The sequence below is a fragment of the Prionailurus bengalensis genome, chromosome B1 (genome assembly GCF_016509475.1).
Source record: "Prionailurus bengalensis isolate Pbe53 chromosome B1, Fcat_Pben_1.1_paternal_pri, whole genome shotgun sequence".
NCBI lineage: Eukaryota > Metazoa > Chordata > Mammalia > Carnivora > Felidae > Prionailurus > Prionailurus bengalensis.
This window is the reverse complement of record NC_057344.1, coordinates 20,542,058-20,559,756: the sequence shown is the minus strand read 5'-3', so window position 1 is coordinate 20,559,756 and position 17,699 is coordinate 20,542,058. Positions and strand designations below refer to the sequence as shown.

Here is a 17,699-nt window from a genome sequence, read left to right as displayed (position 1 = left end):
GGGTCTGCTCTTTGTTGGGGCAAAAAATTGTCAGCAGGTTTCTTTTTTTTTTTTTTTCTTCCAGAAAGCATGTTATTTAAAGAATGAACACAATTTATTTCCAGGGAGATGAGAGAGGAAAGGGCTTTCTAATCAGTGTGACACGTAGAGTTACAAAGCAATGAAACAGTAGATCATGTGGGGAATTTAGAAGTGATTAAGTTTGTCTAGTGTTTAGGACCATCACAGGGGAAGAGTAATTGATGTGGCTGGAGAGCAGCAAAGGCCTTCTGTACTGTGCAAAGAAGCTTAGACTTTCCATGGCCAACCCGAAGGGCCACTGAAGGATTTTGAGCAGGGGGTTAGCATGAGATTTCTATTTTAGGAATATTATACTAGTGATAGTGTTGCAGAGTTACGAGAGAGGAGCTAAGAATATTGCTGGTGTGAAGAGAAAATTGAATGCTGCTGCAGTAATATTAGAGAAAGAATGATGGCTTGGTCCAAGGCATTGGCAGGAGGGGTACAGGACTAGGAGCAATTCAGAAGAATTCTAGAGGTAGAATACATTAGGTGATCAGTTAGATGTAGTGTGTCATGAAGGAAATGGAGTTGAAGGTGTTTGCCAGGGAATATAGGAGGAGAAAAGGGTTTGGAGAGCTGGATGGCTCTGTGAATATAAATAAAAAGAGCATTGCATTTTCTTAGCAAGATTATAAAAGCAGTGGCGTTAACAAATTTAACAAGCACTTTAATTCTTGGGTATAAATATTGGCAACAAACGTTTTTTTGAGTAGATTTTTAAGTAACATAATATAAATAATTGCACATGTAATTCCTTTGCAGAAATATACTTCATACCAGTGTCAACTCTGGGCGAAGACTATTCATTCTTCACAAAGTAATTTTGTGAAGACTTTTCTCACCCCTTTCTCTCCCCGAGTTGTTAGTAGCCCCCTCAAATACATCTGATATGGCACTGTATGGTAAAGGGTTAGTTTTGGTCTGTTTTCCCAGTTAAATTAGTGTGGAAAGAATAAAAGCTTTGGAGTTGTGCAGACCTGAGATCTGAACTGCTCTTGCATTTACTAGCTGTTTAATCTCTGAGCCGATTTTCTCCGTGGTAAAATTAATACGATACCTGTGTCATGGCGTTGTTTTGAGCATTAAACAAAGTGACGGGTAAATGCCTACAGTAGAGTCCAGTATCCGGTCATTTGATAAAGGTCAGGTACTGTTACATCTAACTTTTAACTCTGAAGGGTGACGATCATTATCCATTTTTGTATCACCAATGTGGAAAACCTAGTGGACTGAGCTATGTAAACAGTGATTGAACAAATGAATGTTAATGTATTTAATAGTTTTTTGTTTTGGTGGATTTGAGTGGCACATTTAATTAAAACTGTCTTTTAATTTTATATTTAGGTCTTCAGGCACTTTGTTGTTGTCTTATCCATTGCTTTTATTTATTAGGTATGAATTTCAGCCCTTTATTTCCTTCTAATTTTGGAGATTTTTCTCAGAATATTTCGACACCCACTGAACAACAGCAACCATTAGCCCAGAATTCTTCAGGGAAAACAGAATATATGGCTTTTCCAAAACCTTTTGAAAGCAATTCTTCTATTGGAGCAGAAAAACAAAGGTACTTAATTGTGAACATAATCCATTATATTCTTTTTTTTGTTAATTTTTTTAATGTTTATTTATTTATTTTGAGACAGAGAGAGACAGAGCATGAGCAGGGAAGGGGCAGAGAGAGAGGGAGACACAGAATGTGAAGCAGGCTCCAGGCTCCGAGCTGTCAGCACAGAGCCTGACGTGGGGCTCGAACTCACGAACCGTGAGATCACGACCTGAGCCAAAGTCGGACGCTTAACCGACGGAGCCACCCAGGCGCCCCAAATCCATTATATTCTTAAATGTCACTTTTGTGATTACATCTAATTATACATAATTTGAAAACATAATTAGGCAGGCTGCTTCTATTCGGCTTGATAGCGTTGGGAATGTGAAACTGATAATCTGATCAGGTACCTCTTGGGCATACACCTACTGCTAACCCTGGTATCACAGTTTTGATCAGAGTGTCTCGTGCAGTTCATTTTGGAAGGAGAAGATGTGACCCATACAGTGTCTTTTGCCCAGGTTTGCTATCTGTCTTTAAGTTCACTTTAGGGCTAGAAACTAATATTAACTTCTAGACGATAGTTGTAAAGTGATGGCTCCTTGATTCATAGCTCCTGATTAGAATAAATTCTTAAGGCCTATCTAAATGTGATGTGGAGTGTACTATTAGATCAGTGAAATATGGTATCAGTCAGAGTCAGGATATCTTTTTCTGTTTCTCAGTGTTATACATATACTTTTTTCTCACTGTTAATATTTTTTAATAGAATAGTCTTCCCAAATAAAACTTTTGACTCAAATAGTATAAAAGACTACTTGGTTTGAGTCCGGTTAATCATTTAATATTTTTATAGCTTTTTTTCATGTGTGTGTTAATCTGGAAAACGGTTTTGATAGCCAGCTGGTAAAAATAGCCTTTTTATTGTTACTCTTATTTATTTCAGAAAAAACTTTTTTTTTTTTTTAATTTTTTTTTTTAACGTTTTATTTATTTTTGGGACAGAGAGAGACAGAGCATGAACGGGGGAGGGGCAGAGAGAGAGGGAGACACAGAATCGGAAGCAGGCTCCAGGCTCCAAGCCATCAGCCCAGAGCCTGACGCGGGGCTCGAACTCATGGACCGTGAGATTGTGACCTGGCTGAAGTCGGACGCTCAACCGACTGCGCCACCCAGGCGCCCCTCAGAAAAAACTTTTTAGAAGGATGAAAACTTAGACGTCAGTTCATTGTAGTATTTCTTCTGTAAGAAGTATCTCTTTGATTTTGTCTTTCCTAGCCCTTTACAAATACAGAATTCACATTACTTTTTAGTTATGGATTGGGCATGTCTTGGGCTCTTAAATATTTTGACACTTTAATTATTAAATCATAGATTTTCTTACGTGATGACACAAAAACTCTTAGAATTCAACTGTTTATTAGACCCTGGGAATCCTATGGTTGACCTTCCTGACTTTTTCTTAGCTCTGCTAACCATTTTTTTCCCATTAAACGCCTTATTGCTCTTTAAAATACTCCCTCGTCAGAGCCTAACAGTGTTTAGGGCATAGTTGCCATTCAGAAATGATGGTTGAATGAATTTCCATCATAAGCAATAAACACTTATTCAAAGCTTTAGTGAATAGCTTTACTATTGGAAGGTCTTTACTTCATTACTATCCATATTTTGTACATAATTGATAGTAAAAAAGGATGGATCTGGATATCTAGTATTACTTGAGATATTTGACCTACTTCAGATTAGACCTCCCCAAAATCTCAACTATTATTAGGTAGGTTCCCTGAATTAAATGGCTGGAGATAACAAGAGGTCACATGAAACATTGTAGTCCTGAGCTGGGGTCAGAAAACTTTTCCTACTGTAAAGGGCTTGATAATAAATACTGCAGACCATATAGTGCCTGTCATAACCATTTATTTCTGCCATTTTTGCACAAAAGCAGCCAGAAACAATGTGAACAAGTGACTGTGCTCCAATAACACTTTGTGGGTGCTGAAATATGAATTTCATATAATTTGTGACACAAACTGTTTCTCTTGATATTTTTTCAACCATGTAAGAATATAAGAATCAGTTTAGCCCCCAGGCCATCCAAAAACAGGCAGCAGGCTGAATTTGGCCTGTAGAACATAGGTTTGCTAACTTTTGTCTCATGTTGGATCCTATAGTTCAGTCTCCCAAATCACATTCTTCGGAACACTGTTCGTGTCAGGTTCTATGATAAAAAGTTTTGGACATCTTGCTGACTATGTTTTCCTCTAAGACATTTATAATATCAAGCACATTGATTGGCATCTTAAAATTTCTGAGAAATCCGGTAGACATACATATTTTTTTAAAACTTAGATGATCAGTGTATACCTATGAATATATTAAAGGATGTCAGTGTTTAGCACACCATTAGAACTAAACTATATGTGTGGAGGAGTAAATTACCAGTTGCATGGACAATTGTTTTCACCAAATTCCAGTTCTTTTTGAACTGCTTTAGGTGACAACAGATCTCTGTGTGTTCCCAAACCCTCTGTTACACACAGCTCTTTCTCAGCTGTTCCTGCATGTGTTTTGGTTTTTCCTTGTATGTCCCATCCTTTTTTTATTTTTATTTTTAATTTACTGATTTTGAGAGAGAGGGTACAAGTGAGTGAGGGGCAGAGAGAGAAGAGAGAATCCCATGAGGGGTGGGGAGAGAGAGAGAGAGAGAGAGAAAGAGAGAATCCCATGAGGGGCGAGGTGGGAGGAGGGGAGAGAGAGAGAGAAATAAAGGGGCGGGCTCACTTGAAGGGAACTCCGGGACTTGTGTTCACGCAAAGCGGGACGGTCCATATGATGTGGGACTTGAACTCCCAAACCTTGAGATCATGATCTCAGCTGAAGTCAGATGCTTAACCAATTCAGCCACCCAGGCGCCCTTTTTATTTTTCTTTCCCACTCTTTTGCTTCATGAATGCTAGATCTTTTGTTTGAAACTTTTGCCAATGAAAATGGTTTAATGAGAAGGATGTAATATTAAAGTTCAAAGTAATTTAGCACATTAGCATTCATAATACTTGCGTATTTAGTTTATTTCTGTAAAAATGTTTTTATAGCCTGTTGATGTTTTTATCTACCTAAATCTAGTAAACTGTATCTACAGTTTTCCAGTAAACATAGGAATCTGTTGTACCTATAAAAACTTATTTTCATTGATAAGGAATCAAAAACAGCCCGAAGAGGAGGTGGAAAACAGTAGGACACCATGGTTATATGACCAGGAAGGTGAAGTAGAAAAACCATTTATCAAGACTGGATTTCCAGTGCCTGTAGAGAAAACTACAAATAGTAATCGCAAAAATCAGTTAGATACCAGCCGGAGAAGACGCCAGTTTGATGAAGAGTCTTTAGAAAGCTTTAGCAGTATGCCTGATCCAGTAGATCCAACAACAGTAACTAAAACATTCAAGGCAAGAAAAGCATCTGCACAGGCCAGCCTGGCATCTAAAGATAAAACTCCCAAGTCAAAGAATAAGAAAAGGCATTCTACCCAGCTGAAAAGCAGAGTTAAAAATATTGGTAAGTATTAAAGTTTGTTGAGTATTGATCAGTGTAAATGTTAACTTTATTCTGGCATGTTGACATACTTAATTTCATTATAGCTAAATGGATAAACTATTCTAGACCTACTTGAATAAAGTAATTTTTAGTCACTTTTACAAATTTTTTAAATAAAATTTATCAAATAGTGTTGAATGTTGTAGCTATTTTAAGACATGGTATTCTTTTTTTGTGCTTTCTAAAGCTTCTTATATTTCCTGTGTATATGGTTACTATGAGCTTTGAAGATATTGTCCGTATCTTGAAGGTTATTAAAATTGCTGACGTGCCCTACTAAAAGCTGCCGAAATGCCCAAGTTTTAATGTTTCTCTTTTTTTAATTTTTTAAATTAAAAAAAAATTTTTTTTTTCCAACGCTTTTATTTATTTTGGGGACAGAGAGAGACAGAGCATGAACGGGGGAGGGGCAGAGAGAGAGGGAGACACAGAATCGGAAACAGGCTCCAGGCTCCGAGCCATCAGCCCAGAGCCTGACGTGGGGCTCGAAGTCACGGACCGCAAGATCGTGACCTGGCTGAAGTCGGATGCTTAACCGACTGCGCCACCCAGGCGCCCCTTTCTCTTTTTTAATAGTACATCTTATCCTACATCCAGCACTTTCTGGTTACATCCTTGATTGATTCATTTAAAGAACTTTGGGCCTGTAACTACATTGCAGTCTTTGAATATCATAGATGAAACCACTTTTAAAACAAGTTTGCTCTTAGTCCTTTAGGAAATTACCCTTAGTTAATAAGGTAGAACATTTACCTAGGTTTATTGAATCTTGGCCATTGAGTATCTAATTAAAGTTCTTTTTATAGTGTTAACTGTGTGCCTCTTTAAAAGAATAGATATTCTATGATTTTTTTTTTAAATTTTACTCAAGTCTAGCTCTAGAATCTGGAATATTAAAGGATGCTCCTTCCAAGTTTTCAGGGGATGCTTTTTGGCTGTGGCTCTGAGATGTTCTTCTGGGTTCGGGAGATAGTATTTGGTGCTTAAGAACAATGTATTGAAGGCATATAATCAGAAAAGTTTGAAAAATCACTGTGCACGGCTAACTCTTGGAAACTCACAATACATGCAAAGATACGGAGGTCCTAGGAAACCCTGTAGTAAAAATCCACTTGTAGATATTCACAGCATTCTTCTTAGCCTCTTATGGTTAATGAAACACTTGAGAACTCTGATGAAAACTATATATGTAAGAAAGAATAGGTGCTCCTTTATTTCATTTCAGTTCATCATCTGTCCTTCATGTCCTTGCCTCCTACCGCTACTCCCATCTGAAGAGTCTGATTTGATGGCGAAGCAAGCAAATTTGAACAGGGATGATATTTTTCTCAGCACACACGTTACCATCCTTGAAAATATTTGCCCAGTTATATAGGTTTGGGAGGAGCTGATTTTATGTAGCAAATTAGTCACTGATTCAAATGAATGAAATCCAACTACTCTGCTTTCTCCAAGATGACTCTTGGTGCCACTGGAGGGTGTTTAAGTAGATAGATAATGAACTGTGGCCGTTTTTAGGGAGTGGTCCCTTGGGTGACCCAGTCAACGTTTTATTCTCTCTTACCTTGCTCCCACAAAAATGCTTTTTGTCATGCAAACAAATGAAGAAACACGAACATTTATTTTCTAGTGTTTTCTCATTCAGCCGGTTAATATGAGTGTGCTAGGGCAGTGCTTCTTAAACTTTACTGTTCCTCCCTTGGGAATCTTGTTTAAAGGCAGATAGATTCTGTCTGGGTGGGGACCCAAAGATCTGCATTTCTAACAAGTTCCCATTTGTTATCCATCTTGGTTTGTGGACTTCACTTTGGGCAGCAGGTTCTTAGGGGACTCTTAAGCCAACTAATGGCCATGTCTACCTAAGCCTAGAAATAGCTGGTATATTTCTATTTTTGAAACCCCTTTATTCTAAGGAATGATGGTTTTGTATATGCAATTCAGCTTTTTTGCTTCAAGGCAAAGGTTGACATTCTGATCCATGTGGTCTCTTCTAAGTATAAAAATACTTGCCAGAAACATACATACACGTTTGTTTGACAAGCATTCAAAACCATCTGTCAGTGAGAGCCCTACTTTAAGGCACACACACAAAAATAAAAGACTTGATAGCAGAATCTAATACATGTAGAGTCAAACTAATAGGGAGCAAAATCAAATTAGTCAGCTAAACCCTTGCTATTCAAAGTGTGAACCAGGGACAGGCAGCATCAACATCATCTTGGAGCTTATAAAAATGCGCTCTTGGGTCCAACCTTGTACCGCCTGAATGAGTATACATTGTTTTTCAGTGTGCATGTTAGCAAGATTCCAGATGTTTTGTTTTTCTAATTTTTTTAATGTTTATTTATTTTTGAGAGAGAGCGAGCGAGTGAACAGGGAGGGGTATGGAGAGAGGGAGACACAGAATCCAAAGCAGACTCCAGGCTCTGAGCTGTCATCACAGAGCCCAGTGTGGGGCCTGAACCCATGAACCATGAGATCATGACCTGAGCCGAAGTCGGATGGTTAACCGACTGATTAAGGCACCCCAAAATTCCAGATGTTTTAATGTGAATATATGTCCATTAAAGTCTGAGAAGCACTGAGCTAGACCAGTGCTCTTTTATGGGGTAGGAATGGCCATGATTTCTTAGAAAAAAGAGTATTTACTTGTCTTAAATGTAGGTAGATGAAGAGAAATATTGGAAGGCATTCCAAACTAGTAACAATGAAAAAAAAAAAAGTTTAGAGGCAGGATGAGGCAGGGAAAGATGAGAGGAACTGGGGAAGGAAATAGGGTATGACAAATAAATCAGTGTGGTGGGACCTAAGCTGCTGTCTTGAGAGAGAGCACAGCTGGTTATACTGTCCCTGATTTACTAGACTGAACTGCTCGTGTGTTTTGCACTTATGGACAGTTTTCAGCAGTAGCATGCTAAATCTTCACTTAGCTTTGTTTGCAATGATGGTGATGTATTTTCATCTTTAGTAGGTCTTTATATGTAAAGGTACATATTACTGCATGTGAAGTAAGGTGGTACAAATTGAGTGATAGTAACAATTCTTTACACTTCCATCCTAATTCAGACTTTGAGTTGAGCATCATTTCTTGCTGTGCCAGATGTTTCTTGCCTGGCCGGATGCATCAGACCTGTAATTTGGCTACTCTCTAGCAGGTCCATTCCCTCTTTTGATATTGTTAGAAAGCAGTGGGATCCTATAGTCTAGGTCTTCCCCGTTCTTGGAAAATCAGATTGAACTGTTAATGTACTATAACTGTCCCTGAGTCTTTTCATTTTTCTTCTCTTCCCTCTCCTGTTGTTTACTGATGAAGACTGAGTTGAAATGCATGTCAAGCATTGGGAAGGGCAAGGCCTGACAGATGTGGCCAGCAAAGAAACAACCCTTTTTAGAGTCACAGAGTTCATTACTTACGTAGGCATAGAAATGAGAGCATCTGGGAGTCCTAGCTCCCTGTGTTCTTTGTTCTACATGCCACAAGGGGACACTGAAACAGAAGAAGCCAGATGACAGTTGCAACATGAGTGGTAGGACCCGTTACTGGGGAGCCGGTGCCGTGCTGCAGCTACAGTCCACTTTATAGTCTGGCGGTGTGTCCCCAGAGCCTGAGAAAGAAAGGTCTCCTATTTCATCAGAACCCAGGAGGAGATAAAAAATACTTTCATGACAGCTTTACGAGGGGGTGGGGGGAGGCAAATAAAAAATGGCCACATAGTAGTTCCTCACAAGCCTCCCATGTTCTCATATTCTGTGCTCCAGGAGGATCCTAAGGCCTTCTGTCAAGACTTAGACTCAGCTGCAGTTCAGTCCTTACCTGTGTCGCTTTTGTGGATATGTGCAAGGTCTCCAGGGTGCCATGGCTGAGCTGTGTCGCTAAAGTGGAGACACAGCTAAAAGTATGTTTTTTTTCTAGCTATGTCTCCACTCATTCTGAGTAACACAGATTGTGGGCAAGGGAAAGAGTGATGAGGTGGGTTGGGAGATCCCTTATGCTAATGAACATGTGGTGGTGGTGGTGTTCTACTAGCTGGCCTAGCCAGTGGAACTCTGGAGTCTCAGTAGTCTTCCTTAATTCTCCATTTTACCTTTTCCTTTTGTCAGTCGTATACCCTTATTGCTAGACCTGTTTATGTGAAGGTCAAAAATAACCAAGAGGGCTCTTTTTCCAGTAAGTTTCATGCAGAATGAATGAGAGTGGCTAGACTTTAGTCTGAGAGACCAACAAAGAAACTAGGAACCCAAATATGAAATGATAAAGTCCTAACTTGAATGATGGCCTTAAAAATAAAAAGGGAAGGTTAATTCCAGAATGGATGTTACAGAGAATAAATCGACAGTATTTGGGGAACTTACCTTGTTATTAGCAGGGCAGCTACTGTGATCTGGAGCATGTAAGTAGCAAGGCTTTTGGCTCTCTTGTCTCATTCTGAGAATGCTGGGGGCAAAGATCAGAGCTCTGTAGTCCCGGGGAAGACTTGGTTGGAGGATGGGCTTCTGTGCACCTCCTACTATTCTTACACCCTCCTTCCTTCGAAGAATAGCAGTCTTTTGCCACTTCAGGGTACTAATGGGAAAGAGTGTCCCTGAACAAGTAGGTTCCATTGTCCCTACCTTGCCTGTGTGAGAGCATTGCCTTTGCAGCTGTGGAGACTGAGTACAAAAGCTTCCTCTTACTGTCTTGGTGGGAGACTGACAACTTGGTGGTGAGAATGTTGCTTCACTCACTGTAGGAGTGAGGCTTCCAACTGCTGTCTGCATGCCAGTGAAGCTACCTACAGTTGGGTCCAGCCTTCAGGGTAGATAGGAGTCCTGACATCCAGTGAACGTAACAGTGCATGCAAAAGGGACCAGCAGCTAGAGAGAAGCCACAGAAGCTGAACTCTAGATAGAACAGGTAAAATCCAGTAAAAACAGTTATTGAAGGAAATACACACTTGAACAAAATCCTAAAAACACTTAAGTGTATTAAACTAAATAACAAATTCTATAGAACTAGAAAAAATGGTTTTCACGTATAATGTTTAGATTATTCAAAAAAAAGGGTAACTGCTATTAAGTCCCAAATTATTGGCCTAGAAAATTGAGGGGACAAACCATAAGACTCTTAAATAGAACAAACTCTGGGTTGCTGGAGGGGTGTTGGGTGGGGGGGATGGGCTAAATGGGCAAGGGTCATTAAGGACTGCACTTGTTGGGATGAGCATTGGGTGTTAATATGTAAGTGATGCATCACTGAATTCTACTCTTGAATTTAGTAGAAATGCAGCTAACTGTTGTCCAGCTGGGAGGCAAGGGAGGAAGGTATCCACATACCCCTATGTATATTCTGATAAAATTCCTTAATCCCAAGGAAAAAGTAAACATCTTCTAAGCTTCCAGACTGGAAGAACAAGTTCTGTATGATAAAAAAAGAACCAAACTGACATCAGACAACACAAGAAGTAGAAAAAAGTGAAATAGTGCCCATACACAGACAGAAGAGTACTGCAGGTCGGGAGTCCTGTATTCAAACTGGTCACGATGAAAAGAAGATACTGGTGTGTCCTATCTGCCGAAAACAACAGGAACAACATATGAATCAGATTAGACACCTTTAATATAGGGAAAGGTGAAAAGGAGAGGTAACAGTTCAGTAAAGAAAACAACAGATCAATCTCAGTTACTAATGTAAATTGAAAAGTGAAATGTTAGCAAATTTAATCTGCCATGAATCAAAACAAATATTAGACTGTTGTCAGTAGGGTTTATTACAGAAATGTAATCATGATTCATTATCAGGAAATCTGTCAACATAATTTTGATATCAACAAATTGAAGGACAGAAGTCATATAATCATAGTGGTAGATTATATAAACTTTAAAGTCATTCCTAGTAAAAATTTTTAAGTAAAATGCACCTAAGAAGACAGATATTTAATATTTGATATAATGAAGGCTGTTAGCTAATGCCAATCACCACATTGTAAATGAAAATACTCCAAAGATAATCTGTATCAAAATTAGAAATTAAACAGGGGTTCCCTCTCCACCATCATAATTGTCTAGCATTGTTTGGAAAGCATTATCACAAAAAAGTTAAATAAATAAATAAATAAATGGAAGCATTTTATATTTTTCTGAGAGAGCCCAAGAGACACTGGAAAATAGCTACTAAAGTTAACATAAATTAGTAGAGTAGCTGGTTACAAAATAAGTGCAAGTATTTTTAGCTGTTGTAGTAACAGAAGAATGGAAGTTGGGGGGAAATACTCTTCCCGTGGTAGTATCCAAAGTTATAGGGGGGTAAATCCTTAGGGATAAGTTTAACAAGGAAAGTACTACATCTATAAAAATGTAAATATTTTTGAAGAACATGAAATAAGATGGAACAAACATAACTTTTTAGAAGAGAATGTGTAAAATTATTAAATATCAGTTCTCAAGAAATGCTTTTAATGTGATTCCATTTTGAATCCTCATGGACTGTGGACTGTTTTTGAAATTAGAAAAAATAATGTCAGCACTTGTATGGAAGGACAAATGTCTAACAATAGCCAAGAAAAGAAGAGAAGCTAGGTGGGACTTGCCTTACCAGATATTTAAGCATTCTGTAAAACTTCGGTGGCTAAAAGAATGAAAATGGCATTGGAATACATATGCCATTTAAATAATGCTCAGAAGTAAACATAAATAGGGACATTTAATATATTGACCAAGGTTGCATTTACTTCATTGGGAAGAGGGTAGATATAGCCAAGTATCCATGTGGAACAAAATAAAGTTGAAGTCCTATCTTGTACCATATAGCAAGGAAAATTTAGTAGGATATATAGATAACCTATGGTGGGTAAGACCTTTTAAATCAAGTCCTGTTACACACGAGTTATAAGAAGAAGGCACACATATTTGACAAGCGCCCATTACTCTTCTCTCTGTTACGGACATTTTATGTAGACTGGATAGGATTCTTTCTTGTATTTCCTAACACTGAAAAATTGTTAACTTGTAGTCTAGTAGGGAATTTGGGTCATATAAGGCCTGCCATATAGTTTGAGTTGGGATGTACTCATTAAATATCAAAGGACAATGAAGTGTTAGAATATATTATTGTTACCCATGCTTCCAAAGGTTATTGCAAGACATTGTTTTACTATTTTGTATGTCTATTTATACCAGGGCTTCATATATTCTAAATTGGGTTACGTGTACTATTTCACTATGGAAATCAATTTCCCTTTCAGTTTGAGTTAGTTGCAACTGATAACAGTTGTCACTTTTTTTACTCAAGGGTATGAAAGTGCCAGTATGTCTAGCACATGTGAACCTTGCAAAAGTAGGAACAGACATTCAGCCCAGACTGAAGAGCCTGTTCAAGCAAAAGTATTCAGCAGAAAGAATCATGAGCAGCTGGAAAAAATAATAAAATATAGTAGGTCTACAGAAATATCTTCAGGTATGTTCTTTTTTGGTTTGCTTTAATCTAAGGACTTCTTCATCTTAGAGTTGAAAAGTGGTCTGTTGGAATTTTCTGTCATGTGGAAGGTGTTGTATAAGTAGGGTAGATGTATTTTTGATATCAAGAGATGTAACCTGGAAATATTTTTATTGCGATACTAGCTTTTCGACATTTTGATAAAATTCTAAACAAAAAGTATAGTTGACATTAATTTGGAACCGATTTGAAATTCTGAAAATCTTCTCTGAATAATAATTCGATATAAAATCATATCATTCCTTGCTTAAAATCTTTGGCTTTACCATACTTAATGGGAAAGTCCAAATGCTTTAATGTAGCATCTGTCCAGCGGAGATTTGGCTCTTTCTTGCGTCTCTAGACTCTTCTCTGCCCACCCTCTGCCTTGAACTTGTCTCTTCTTTCCAAGGCACTGACCTGAAGTTTGCCCATAGTTATCATGCCATTTCTCACCTCAGGAAGTGTCTTTTCTGCCTGAGTCCTTTTTGCTCTTTGTAAGCCTTTTTCTTTACTGGAGTCTTAAATAAAATGTTAATTCTGCATAATTTCTCTGAAATTGTATCCAGATCTAAGCTCAGATATGTTTCCCTTTCTCCTTTTTCGTTTCTGTTGTAGCCTGTGTAAATATCTTCTGTTGCCTGTATCACATTTTATAGTAATTACCTGTTTAAGTGTCTCTCACCTTTTTGAGTCCCTTGGCAGCAGGTAATACCTTTCATATTTGTACCTTCAATGTTTCCATGATACTGGACACATGGTAGGCACTTAGTGTTGATTGAATGAATGGAGGAATGAATGAATGAATGGAGTTGTATGTGTTTGTCACTGTTTTACATTAAGTACTGGTACTTTCCCAATTTATAAAGAACAAGTACATCTCAAAGAAAAATGAAGAGGGAGGCAGTAAATATAGACTCTTCTCAGGTGTCAGTAGGACCCTTGGTGAAAAACTAGAGTAGCAGCTACCATTTGTATTATGCTCTACTGTTTACAAATTAAATTACTCATCTCATTTGAGCCTCATCATGCTGTGAATTGGTTTTATTTCCATTTGCAGTTGAGGAAACATGGTCAGAGAGACCTGTTTTTTTCCCAGTGTCATAAAGAGCTGGTAACATAAACTGGTACAGTTTTTCTGGAAAGCTTCAAAAGTCACGCCCTTAACTCCGTAATTGTACTTCTCTATGCTAAGGGGAAAAAAAAGTGAAAACAATACTGGTAGTTAGTGTTGTCTGAACGGTATGATTCCAACTATGTTAACAAAAATATAAATGAAGAAAGACTGGAAGAAAATCCATCAAAATGTTAATAGAGATTTTATCATTTTGAAACTTTTCTGTATTTTCTAAACTTTTCATAATGAGTATTTATTGCTTTTGTAATCAGAAAAGAAACACCACATTTGTTTGTGTTTTGAACTGATTGACTTCCTCAAGGTCCTGTTGCTAGGAGATTGCATAGTGGAAGTTTCAGTCCTGGTCTTCTGCTAAGTCTAGGATCCTTTTGGCAAAACTATCAATTCTACTGACACGACCCCAGCATTTTACCAAAATTTTGTAACTTTTATCCCCTTTCACTGTCTTTATCAAATAGTGGTATCTTCAAAGAGTAAACGAGTGGAGGTTGGGGAAGGGCATTAAATTGAAAGACTTAATTGGACTATTAGGTTACCTAAATAATGGATATTTGGTCATAGTTCTTCAGACCTTATTACTGTTAGAAAAATATAAGGATTGAATTTTGGTGCACTAAAAAATGCTTGAATTGTGTAAATATACACTGTGTGTATTTGCATATTCATGCTCTGAAAGCACTTTGTTTTAGTCACTACCCTGAAATTCTTTATAGCATGTGCTAGTGCTTTTTGACAACATGATTACTAGAGTGTAGCACGTAGGACTGCTAGTATTTAATTGTCCCGTCCTCTCCCTAAGGAGTTGGAGGAGTTTCATCTTGATGTGTATGCTTCTGAGAGTGAATGGCAGAAGTGTATTATGATAGTCGTCATCAGTCACATTGTTTATATATAAGTTTATAGCAAATCTTCTTGTTTTCCCTAATAAGATTATTTTAAAACAAAGTAAAAACCTTATCTTGTGATAACATTTCAGTTCAGGCAAACAATTTTAAAGAAATTTGCTTTTTTTTTTTTTTTTTATTCACTTACTCATATTATAGACCCTGTCTTTACTATTCATACACATTTTATGTTCATCCTTATGTCTGCCCTTTCCTACAGCACATGCTAGGAGAGTGCTACAGCAGTCTAACAGAAATGCATGCAATGAAGCGCCAGGTAACAATCTGCTTAGTTTTGGTGTCCAGTTTGTGTTAATTTTTTTCCATTAGTCCTAAAGATCCTTAGTTTTATTGCTCTGATTATTTTTAGATTTAGCTTAGTGTATATATGTCATTTGCCTTGTAAAAGTGAAAGAGACTTCATAAAATTCTGAAGGCTTTCATTTATAATTCTTTACTTGGGTGATAAAATGAGCTGCCTTTCTGGTTTTCATTTTCATTTACTGTATAGAACATAGCCAACACATTCATAAGGGTAATAGAAAATCTTTTTACAATTTAGTGTTTTATTTGAAGTTATTTATTTTGTATTTCTTAAGTGCTTAAAAGCATTAATATTTTTTGAAACAAGAATACCGTTATTTTTTCCTAGCTTTGATTTACAGTGTTTAAGTATTACGTGTGACTTCTGCTGTACCTGCTTATTTTTCGTCACTAGTCAACATCTGTATTTAAAAATGAGCCAATACACCATTAAACAAAAACAATGACATGCAAAGACCTTGATAAATAAAAAGGCATGGAAAATTACAAACATTCCAAAGTGCTGTTTTGATCTTTATCATATATATTTTCTTTAAATATGGTTCTGTGTGATTTAGAATTATAAATATTCTTTAATGGTTCCCTACACTATACATAAGTGAAAAATAAAAGTCTGTTGTGAATCTATAGGAGAATCTAAAGAAAAAACAAGGATCTAGCACAGACTAAGCTTGACTTATATCTGTGATACTTCCTAAAGAACTATGAAAATAAGATGGAATCAGAGAAACTTGATTGAGATCAAGGATTTTCTAGCTTAAACAAATGCATTTTAGTTCAGGAGGAGAAACTGGCAAAAACTTTCTACCTCTGTTGCAGGGCCAGAGTCGGGAGAGGGGGGTGGAGCATGTGTTCAGCATAATTCATTATTTGTGAATAATTTAATCTTTAGTGATATATAATTTAGAATGAAAATTTTATCACCTACAGAGGTATGACAGATGTCATTGAATATGCTTTGTTGTTATATCTTTGAAATGATAAACATTTTCTAAATTAACTGGCCAACTGTAGTACATAAATTGGAAGTTTGTGTATTAAAATCTATTTTCTTATCTGGATTTTTCCTTTAGAGATTTCTTACAGAGACTTAAAATAAATATCACATGTGGACATTTTAAAACTAGTAAAAGAACATTGGTATTTTATTATTTTATTTTATTTTATTTTAATTTTATACTTAAAAATGTCTGAGGGATAGGGAAGTTGTGTATTCATTATTATTATTTTATACTTGTAGAAATTGAGACCAGAAGATGTTAAGGTTTAAGACATAAGTTAGTAGGAGGTTTTCTCATTAGGCCTCATTTGCTTTGCATATTCTTATCCTCTCTTGCAAAAAGTGAATTAAATCTTTATGATCTTTGCGTATTTATTTAAAACCACAGTATATCAAAACACTCAATATTTTAAATTCTCTGTTTTAGAATCTTGTCACTGATATTTGTGGAACTTGAATATTTAACTACCCATGTTTCTACTATTGCTCTAGAAAGGGTACTGAGTTTGATAGCTAGAAGAGCTAGAGACTTTAAAAAAAAATTTCTTTTTAATGTTTATTTATTTTTTGAGAGAGACAGAGACAGAATGCAAGTGGGTTGGGGCAGAGAGTGAGGGGGACACAGAATCCAAAGCAGGCTCCGGGCTCTGAGCTGTCGGCACAGAGCCTGACGCGGGGCTCAAACCCACGAGCTGTGAGATCATGACCTGAGCCAAAGTCGGACACTCAACCCACTGAGCCACCAAGGTGCCCTGAGGCTTTTTTTAAATAGAGAACTGAAAATGGGAACAGTTTAAAAAAAAATTTTTTTTTAAGTTTATTTATTTTGAGAGAGAAAGTGGGCAGGGGAGGGGCAGTGAGAGAGGGAGAGGTGAATCCATGCCAACAGTGTGGAGCCTGACATGGGGCTCAAACTCCTGAACTGCAAGATCATGACCTGAGCAGAAACCAAAAGCTTAACTAGCTTGAGCCATCCAGGCACCAGAGGAACAGTTGTTAATTTGCACTCTTAAAAATAAAAGTATGACTGTATTCCTTTAAGGGCAATAATTCTGTGTTACCCACAAATACATATAGCAGAATTGTTGCTAAATAAAAAGTGATGCCTAGATTCTGTGTAACTGAAAACTTGAAATGGGTCATACCTGGTCCAGCTTAGGCTGAGTGTGTCAGTAAGACATTAGCAAAATTGACCTATATTGTGTTGCAGTTACAAATTCAATTTTCCATCAGTATAGAATGGTAGGTGAGATTTGAGAACTGATAGACCTAACTAGATAGACCTTAAAATAGTAGTTTTTATTGGCAGCATTTAGTTTATTCTAAACCATAACTAAATAAATTTCCTTTTCTGTAATGCAGTTCGTATTAGCAAAAAAAAAAAAAAAAAAAAAAAAATCTGTTTACTTCATTTGAGTGCTGAAAGATTTCCATTGATTATTCCTATGAAATGTGTAAAATTATCCAGATCATTTTTTTTGAGAAATAAGTACAGTCTGAATAATGCTAGGTAATACTATCCATACATTTAAGTATTTTTCTAATATATATCTTGATAATTTTGAGATTATCTTTATCTTGGTAGTTTTTAAGATTCTTTTTCTACTTTAAAAGCCCTGAAATAGAATTGAATATGTTCTGATTTTTAAGTAATTTAAACCTGAGAGTACTGATACAACCCAGTAGAAATGGTCAGGAAT

At 36.9% G+C, this 17,699-nt stretch overlaps 1 protein-coding gene across 49 annotated transcripts in view; it reads left to right on the top strand.

The window, feature by feature from the left end:
* The window catches only part of PCM1 (pericentriolar material 1), an 84,075-nt gene that overhangs the window by 41,076 nt on the left and 25,300 nt on the right, over window positions 1-17,699 (top strand). For 21 of the 49 annotated variants that reach the window (XM_043559578.1, XM_043559489.1, XM_043559479.1 and 18 more), the window contains 4 exons: window positions 1,456-1,627; window positions 4,806-5,164; window positions 12,471-12,635; window positions 14,896-14,952. In XM_043559578.1, coding sequence (XP_043415513.1) covers window positions 1,456-1,627; window positions 4,806-5,164; window positions 12,471-12,635; window positions 14,896-14,952 — 753 coding nt within the window. The remainder of the gene's footprint in view (window positions 1-1,455; window positions 1,628-4,805; window positions 5,165-12,470; window positions 12,636-14,895; window positions 14,953-17,699) is intronic. The other 28 variants (XM_043559542.1, XM_043559570.1, XM_043559533.1 and 25 more) reach the window with 3 other exon arrangements.